The sequence below is a fragment of the Meleagris gallopavo genome, chromosome 1 (assembly GCF_000146605.3).
Source record: "Meleagris gallopavo isolate NT-WF06-2002-E0010 breed Aviagen turkey brand Nicholas breeding stock chromosome 1, Turkey_5.1, whole genome shotgun sequence".
Lineage (NCBI taxonomy): Eukaryota > Metazoa > Chordata > Aves > Galliformes > Phasianidae > Meleagris > Meleagris gallopavo.
Window position 1 is genome coordinate 84,616,575 of NC_015011.2, and position 9,346 is coordinate 84,625,920.

At 35.4% G+C, this 9,346-nt stretch overlaps 1 protein-coding gene across 1 annotated transcript in view; it reads left to right on the top strand.

Annotated features, from left to right (window-relative positions):
* ALCAM (activated leukocyte cell adhesion molecule) overlaps positions 1–9,346 on the top strand; it is a 123,171-nt gene that overhangs the window by 107,267 nt on the left and 6,558 nt on the right. Inside the window, exons 10-15 of the mRNA XM_031555160.1 lie at positions 1,098–1,210; positions 2,074–2,209; positions 2,290–2,423; positions 3,925–4,057; positions 4,735–4,773; positions 5,094–5,211. Coding sequence (XP_031411020.1) covers positions 1,098–1,210; positions 2,074–2,209; positions 2,290–2,423; positions 3,925–4,057; positions 4,735–4,773; positions 5,094–5,211 — 673 coding nt within the window. The remainder of the gene's footprint in view (positions 1–1,097; positions 1,211–2,073; positions 2,210–2,289; positions 2,424–3,924; positions 4,058–4,734; positions 4,774–5,093; positions 5,212–9,346) is intronic.

The window sequence follows — 9,346 nt, forward strand, 5'->3', positions numbered from 1 at the left end:
TATATTTTTTTTTTTTGACTCTGCTTAAAAGCCAAAAGTATATTCTGCAGTGCTTTTCTAGTGCTATATTCATGATGAAACCGTGTATGCTTGCCATTTGAGCTATTGTGTGTGCGTGCATCTGTGATAGTTATTTGACCAGGCAACTTGGCTCACAGGCAAGGCTCTGTGAGAAGGGAAGCAAAATAGAGGTTTAGCTTGGCAAACTCTGCTTTTCTTTCATTGTAGGATTTTCCTGAAAAAGCAATCACTAACCTGCCAAATCCATATACTCAGAAAATTCTGGAGCAGTGTTTCCTGACCTTTCTATTACTGGGTCTCACCCTTCCTAGTGTCAAACACAGCTATCACTGATTCTGCAATTTCCCTGAAGCCAAAACAGGTCAGGGAAAGCTTGGACTCTGAGTAACACAGAATGACTTTTAAGTTACTAATGAAAACAAAGAAATCAAAGGGCTTCATGTGTGGCCACCCAGCCTTATAATTCAGGCCTCTTGTCTCTTCAGTCAGTATCATCTGTCACACGCTACACTGACCACTCTCATCCTCTCCATATGGTCAGCATAAAAATCATCTTGTTTTATCAGATTTCAGAAAGTTATCCCTTGTCCTCCTATCTTCTTCTTTGCATTTTATCAAGTAACTGTTCAAATTAATCTGTCCCCATCTGCTTGAGTCCTCCACTGAAAGTACACTTGAATCTGGCTGAAAAAGAGATTCCCTCATGGCAGCCTGTGCTTCCTCTTTCAAGAAACAAATATTGCTATGCTGAATACTCCTGCAGATTCTTGTGCCTCTTTTGTCACCCTTTCAGTAGTACAAGGGTGAAAAAATATATCAATTTGTCTAGTAATTAGTAAGTTTTCACTTTTCCTGTTAGCCTGTAATTACAGCAAAAATGTGAATCTTCTTGCAATGCCTGTTTTAGAATAATTCTGTCTTCTTCCTTTCTTCTAAGTTTGATTTAGATTTTATTGAGCAAATGAAATCTTGAATTTAATGAGTGCAATTAGTCACATTTTCTTTTCTTGGAAAGCCTATGTTATGGCCCAGGCATTCTGAGATTACCATTTTGACAAATGTTCTCTGTGTCCCAGATCTGGATTTGCAGCTTACTCCTAGTGGAGAAGTCACAAAGCAGATTGGAGAGGCCCTGCCTGTGTCATGCACAATTTCTTCTAGTAGAAATGCAACTGTGTTTTGGATAAAGGTCAGTGATTCATCTACTTCACACTTCATCTGTGTATTCATCACTTCATATTACTGCTGATACTTCAGTGTTTTGGGAGGGTGGAAACTATGCTGATTTGGCTTTTGGAAGACTATTGTTAAAATGAATCTTACATGCAATGCTAAAATAAGAGATACCACTTCAAATTGATGACTAAAAATTAGGTACTGTAATTATTGCCTCAATTCTCCGAGAGAACTACTGAACGCTGTAACACAAATGCAATTTTATTGAAATGGTCTGCCTAAGGACCTTTTAGAATCAATTCCTGCTAAGAGGAAAAAGCCCTTTGAAGGAATTTGAATTTATCAATTATTTATTATTTTTTTTTGTAAGGCAAGCTTAATCTTGGTCCCAGTAAATTTAGCAGGACAAGGCTCATTGAGAGATCAGATGTCGGCTGCTGGCTGTTCAGTGGGTAGTTAAAAAAAAGTAGCTATTGTAGATGGCAGGTTTAAAGAACACCTATACTGATGGAAACTAAAAATGATGATACCTAAGGTTATTTAGTAGTGAACTCCTAAGCTCAGTTACTGGAGGCATATTGATAGTGTGTCAACTTGTACCAATAGCGTTTTTCACCAGCCTACTGGCAAAGCTCAGAAAAGTTGTTCCCGTCTATGCCCTTGACTTGAAGGTGAAGAAGAGAAGTGGCTTATATCAACATCCAATAGTTTCTACTTTTCATGCTCAGATGTTGCTGTCCACTATTTGAATGTGGTTACTAACAGGAAGACACTTGAAGTGTAAGACTCTAATCTGTTAATGCTAGTCACTTTCGTAACATAGAGGTTAATGTATTCTGAATTAGAGTTCAAAAGATTAACTCCTTGCTCCATCAGGACAATACCAGAATGAAAACCAGTCCATCATTTTCAAGTCTGCAGTATCAAGATGCTGGAAACTACATCTGTGAAACTACTCTACAGGAAGTTGAAGGGCTAAAGAAAAGAAAGACACTTAAACTTATAGTGGAAGGTAAGGAAGCAAGAAAGCTATGATTATTAATTAATTGTGCTGTTCAGATAAAATGTTTAACTGTAGTATTTTTCTAATAGGAAAGCCTCAAATCAAAATGACGAAGAAAACCAATACAAATAAAATGTCTAAAACAATTGTCTGTCACGTGGAAGGATTTCCCAAACCAGCAGTGCAATGGACAGTTACTGGTAGTGGAAGCCTCATAAATAAGGCAAGTATCTCTTTTACTACTTTAAATCACGCCTCCTATGTTTTGGTGTATAAAGTCAAGAAAAAATTTGCAAGTAATTAGATTGAAGGAGTTTAATCAGTTTTATTTCCTTGAGAGAAGGAGGGTTAAATGATATTACAGGCTTATGTGGACAGTAGCTACCTGGTACCTGCATGGATAATTTCTGATGATAAAGGGCTTTTGCATATTGCAAAGGTACACAGGTTCCATCACCTACAAGACGAAGCTGGAAGGGAAAAGAAGCAAAAAAAGAAGTTTACAATTAAAATCTGCATTTTTAAGTTATTCAGTCATTTTCCTTGGATAATGTAGTGGCTTTGCCAAATACATAAAGGATTTACAAATACTGATGGACTGTGAAATTTGTGTTAGAAAGCAATAAGGTACTTAATGTAGGCATTAGCTGGGGGAAGTGTTACAAGTAAAATCAGAAAATGTGCTCACTGTAGTTCCTAATGGACTTTGCAGTTTTATCCTAATGTATATGTTATTTTTGTATGGTTATACTCATTGTTTCTTACTGCATTTTGGAAACAAAACCAAAATGCAGTCAGCCTAGGGGAGAAATAAGAAGACTTAAGCAGCTCGAAAAGTATCTGAAAAATGAGCAAACTGAAATATCTTCATATTGATAACCAAAACACATGCAGAGCATTGTCATATTTTGTCTTGATGGGAAAAATAAATTAGATGTGTATACAAACATTTGAAGAATGAAAGTATAATGCCCATTGTTCCTGTAGATTTCACTGCTTCCTAAGGTTTTGCTTTAGTTCTACAGAAATTACATGACTGTGAAAACGTATCCATTTACTTGCAACTGTAGGTTAGGAATTGTGTTGAGTCTATATAACTAATTAATTGAAAAAAATGTGTTTTTTTGGACATGGTATTAATGTAAGAATGATGTACAGCAAATTTAAGGAATACCTTCATCGCCATTACAGCACAGATGCTGCAGGTACCACTAAATAGATGTGGCTTGGCAAAATGATTCTTGAGTGGAAACAACTCATGACTTGGAATCTTGTAAAGTGGAAATCTTACAGTGGTCATTCCCCTTATAAAGGCATAAATGAGAAAGATCAAGATGGAAAGAAATGCAAACTTAAAAGTCTCATTTTGGGGTTTACTTGGAGAATTTTGTTCCTTGGATATTCTTTAAATAGTTGGAATAAACAAAAACAAGTACAGGGTCTGGTAAACTTTTAAAAAATACCTCTTTATAAATCTTATTGCAGTACTTGCTGGGCAAAATGTAGATACAGCTACAACAAAAGACTGGGCAATCCAAATGTTCACATTACCATGTAATAAAATAATGAATTATTTCTATTGTCATTTGGAAAAGTTATTTGGAAAACTGAAATATTGTTGATTGTTATTTCTCTCTGAACATTTTCATTGCGTAAATACAGATAATAAATTTTTTGTTGTTTGCGTTTTTCAAGGATACTAACCTTCATTTTTACCTTTTCAGACAGAGGAGACCAAATATGTTAATGGCAAATTTTCCAGTAAAATTATAATTGCTCCTGAGGAAAATGTAACATTAACATGCATTGCAGAAAATCAGCTAGAAAGGACTGTGACCTCTCTGAATGTCTCTGCTAGTGAGTATCTTCTAAAGACCATTTTCTGAAAGTTGTAGTTTCACATAAAGTATCCACACTTCACACACAAATGAAGACTGGATGTGCATAATAATGTTGGTAGTAAGGTAGTTACCTTTTTGTCTCAAAAGGCAAGCAGTGGCAAATAGAACCATTAATAGTGTAGTAGAATACAGAATGTGTTGATAACTATCTGAATGAAGTTGCGTAGACTAGTTATATCATGTATGCAATATATTCATTTTATATTCAATATAAGTATACAATATATATATTTATAAAACATAAGTTTTGTGTGTAATTTGTGTAATATTACACAAACCATAATGGTACAAAAGAATGTACATTTAGTATACATAAAATATTAGTTACAAAAGACAAAGTATTTATTACTACATAACCATCTTTTACTCCTCAAATTCCAGTTTATCATCAGTGGTATTGACTTCTTCAATTTTCAATGAGGAAATATATTAAGAAGCTAATAGTTGTGAAAGAGGAACACATATATATTTCTGAGATTAATATTATAGTATTGAACAAGAGTCTTCAGTTGGATATCTTACAGTTATAAAATAATAACAAATACTGCATTATTTTTTAGTGTCACCGATGCAAATAATTATAAGTAATGTTCAGGTTATAACATGTTTTATCTTTAACATTTTTCATTTCAGTAAGTATTCCAGAGTACGATGAACCAGAGGATAGAAATGGTATGTATGGTTTTCCATCTCCATAATCCTTTCTCTTCATTGTCTCAGATTAAGACATATGCAGAATCACTGAACAGTCCCTCATAATAGGACTCCACTTGATCTGTAGCAGGTGACACCATGATTGACTAAGAACATGACTTTCTTGAAGCTTTAAGTGCTGTGGTTATTTTTGCTTGCTCTTTTTGAAACAGGTTTTTTTTGTTTTTCCATTTTGATGTTCTGACTCCTTTTCTTGTTTCTAATGCAAATATTTTTAAAATGCTGTAGTACTTTTCTTCATCATAGGTTAAGTCATTAACTTTTCTTCTTTGCTTCAGATGACAACAGTGAAAAGGTTAATGACCAGGCGAAACTAATAGTGGGGATTGTAGTCGGCCTTCTGTTGGTTGCCCTGGTTGCAGGTGTTGTCTACTGGCTCTATGTGAAGAAATCAAAGTAAGAATTTATGAAAAACTTGATACTAAATTTTAAAAAACAATCATAAACACAAACATATATTTACCTGTTTTCCTTCCTGCAGCATTCCAGTAGTCTGACAGGGAGAAGTTGTTATACTAGGTGCATTTAATAGAGAAAGGAAACTTGACACTTCTGATTGGCATGCCCTAAAGCTTAACAAGACACTTGTCTTGGATGAAGGCAGCTTACTCCAAGACTTTTCGTAGTTAGCTGTCTCTAATGAGGTTCTATTTCCTGACAGCCAAATCTGTGCTGATATGGTACCTGTGAGTTAATTGTGGGAAGTCACCTCCTATGTGGCTCAATTGCTAGTAGAAATTGTCTACACTTAAAAATCTGGGTAACTCTTCTGCTTTAAAACGTGGACTAAATTGCAGAACAGATCTAAATTATCTAGATCTTTCATTCATTCATTCACATATACTTTGAGAACTATAGAAGTAAAAATGGTAAATGTAGACCTTTTGTTGCAGAATAGAAGCCAGCATCCAAATAAGTATGTTTTACCAACCTAAGCAAGCACTGGATTTGCCACTGAGGCCTGCTTGGCTTTCAAGTTTTTGTATTATCACTCAGGCCCACTTTGAGATCATCCAGTTCATTTTATTAAAGTGTAGCCATTTTTCTCCATAATTTTAAAGATGGCTATGACTGTGTGCCATTTGGCCTTATCACCATACATGTGTCCCAAGGGAGAACTTAGAACAGGCTTGCTGTCTGGAAGGTTGTTCTTAAGTACTTTTAAATAGGGAGATTAAAGAAGTTACACATAATAAAAACAATTCAGCACAAGTATATAAAAAAATATCTTAAAGTTCTTTTTGTGACTTTTCATTAAAGTTAGCTCAAATGAAATCTAAAATGTGTGACAGAAAGTGTAACAAAGAATTCTCAATCTACTTTTCTTAGAAAATGCAGGGTTTTTTTATATTACATAAGGAATGTTCTCTAGAGATAACTAAGTCGTTTTTGGAAGTTCTGCAAATAAAGAACTGCTGTAAATGACAGAGCACAAAACCACATTCAGATATGGAAGGGTGTGGAAGCAGGGTTTTTGTTTGTTTGTTTATTTTATAAATTAAGAAGTAATAATAGAACAATAGAATCATTACAGTTGGAAAACTAAAATCATCTAGTACAGTAACGTTGAGCTCCTCCTCCCACACTTTGCTACTCATGTAATAATGTCTAGAATCATTTTCTCTCATCTGTTTTTAATGTGAGAATGTGCAGTCATAAAACGATGCAGTGATTGGGTTTTTGCAAGAGGTGGTAGGATACAAGGAGGGCAGAGAAGGTAAAGTATCTTTCTCTGCACCATTATATATTGTGGTGAGAGCCGATTAGAAACCTAGATTACAGGATGTCATTTGCTGAAATGAGCTTGTGATTTAAGATAGCTTTTTCCTCTTCAAATATAGGATACATTATATTCTAAATGGAATATTCTATATTCTTTTTTCTTTTCCTTGTTCTCAATTTCTCTTATACATGCTTCAAGTAAAATCAGAGTTTGAATTTATTAGAAAGGTTCACTAGGAACAAAAAAATAATAATAAAAAACCTTTATAGTTAAATAATAGTCTTCCTATTTCATACACTGTTGCTGGCTTCTGAAACCCTTAATTGATATATTGTCATTGACAATCTCATGTTCTCAGCATATATTGAAATTGACCTGTTTTTATCCTCCCTAACTTGTACATGCCATACTTGCAAGAGCTGAGTGTCAGTACCTATTCTCTGACAAATTTTTCAGCACAAATTGTGGTCTAGGAGTAAGAATATTCCTTGTAAAAAGCACCTTACACCTTCAGGTACAGCCTGTGTCCAATCACAACTGTCCATCCCCGTGCAGGCCAACAGATAGTAGTCACTTTTTGAACCCACCCTTGAACAGTAACTCACCTAATCTCTATCCCTAAAGTGATGCCAAAGGAGAGTCTGAGAAGGCAGCAGCACAGAACTTTCCAAGTCTGCCGAGGCAAGAAAAACGTTACTTTTGTCATTATGGGTGTTGTGGTTTGTATAATCTTCTATTGTTTTGTCTTCCACGCTAAGTAGAAATTACACTTGTAGCCTTGGAATATATTCACCATAAATCACTTATAGGGTTATTCACTGTCTCAGCTCCACTTGATGCAAGAGCAGATTATTGCCACATATTCTATCACTATGAATATTATTCCATAAATCAGGGACTCATCTGTATTCCATGTCCTGCAACCCGCCCCCTCTCACATTAAGAGCTGAGGCTCCCTATCCCAGCATGCTTTGTTTCTCCTTCATCTGAGCAAAAGGCCAAATGCTTGTTTTCTACAGCTTTGTCCATTTTCTAAAAAGTATATTATGAACTAACTAGCACTGAACAGAGGATATAATATGGCACTAAGAATCTTACTAAAATTTTTGCTTTATCTTAGTTGAGCAGTTCTAGAACACCCATCTTCTGTAAATCCTTTGTATACAAAACTTTCACGTTGCCAGAAACTACCAAGAGTTCTGTACATATTAAAGGTTTAGAAAGAAAGCAGTGTACCCAACACCCTCTATCCCTGTTCTCCGGGCATGGAAGTGCAGCATGTAGATTTAAAATGCAGTGAAAGTATATGCAGCTGAGCAAATTGAAGCACAGCAGCAGTCTTGAAATTGTTCATGCTCAGAGCACAACAAAATATTGAAATTCTCCTTAGATCACAGTAATCAAGATTGTTACTCGTCTCGCTCTGAAACTGAACACTTGAAGCATAGCAATTCTGCTTTACTGATACTTTATAGGAAATCAGCATATGAAACCAAACGTAGCAGAGCAAATATACAAGCAACTTGCTGTATGTTTTCAACATGATGCAGCACTTGCGTTGTTTTTCATGCAATTGCTTGCCAGAGAAAAGACCAAGTTAAGAACAACTCTGGAAGTGTCAGTTAATGTCACAAAACTTACATGAAAATGGAATAAATTGAATTTATGAAAATTGCTCCTTTCTAAATCACTGAAGTGTTTTTCTTTTTGCCTTTTTTTCCTAAAAAAGGCATTTGAAAGTAATTGTAGGAATGAGAAGGCAAAATTGGGGTGAAGGGAAAGAGGTTGCAAATAGTCCAGGTTTGGTTGGGTGAGATCCTCAGCTCCTGCAAAATCCTTTTCAGCATTACAGTTCAGAGTCTTAACATGCCTTTCAAACGTATTGCTGACAATGAAGCTCACAGCTCTTGGTTCAACACCTAGAACTACATCTATGTGTGTTCTCTTACCTGTTATTATCACAAGCTTGATAACAGGACAAAGGCACTGCAAATTTTCTTCTTAAGCAGAATTCCTGCTGAGGCTTAGATGCATGAGATAAAAAGAAATTAGGAGTTAAATTCCAAAGGATACATATGTGTGTGTGTGTGTGTGTGTGTAACCTATATGCATAGTGTATTTACAGTAAAGCAAGTAAAACAATGGGGATAGATAGGAAAAAAAAGTTCTTTATATTAAGAAAAGTGTTATCAAAAATATTTAAACAAAATGCATGAAAATAATGGCCCCTCAACACACACTCAAAAGAAAACTGAAGACCTCATTTTGGCACTACTTACAGAGACATTTTGATTAGCATTCCTTGAGGATAATCATTTTCCTGAAGAGCGAGCATAGATAAATGTAAAATATGAGTCATGATTTTAGCAAGAGCTTGCAATGATCTGTTTTAAAAATGATTAAAAAAAACAAAAAACAACCAGCCAAGAGATATAAGTAAGCTCATATTAATACAACCAACTTTCACAGTATCATAGAGCAATATCATAGAATCCTAGAATGGCTTAGGTTGGAAGGGACCTCAAAGATGATCTAGTTCCAACTCTCCTGCTGGGGGCAGGGTTGCCAGCCACTAGATTAGGCTGCCCAGGAACCCATCAAGCCTGGCCTTGAATACCTTCAGGGATTGTGTAACATCACCAAAGCATACTAAAATAGGGGCTTATTGGCTCTATTTATCATTTGTGTGAGATGACAGGGTTGCCCATTCCTCTGCTGTTGGCACGACACTGCCAATGGTTCACACTGCTGCAATTCAGTCCAAGTTTTGATTCTGTCTCTTAATAATACTAGTTAGCATTAAAAAAA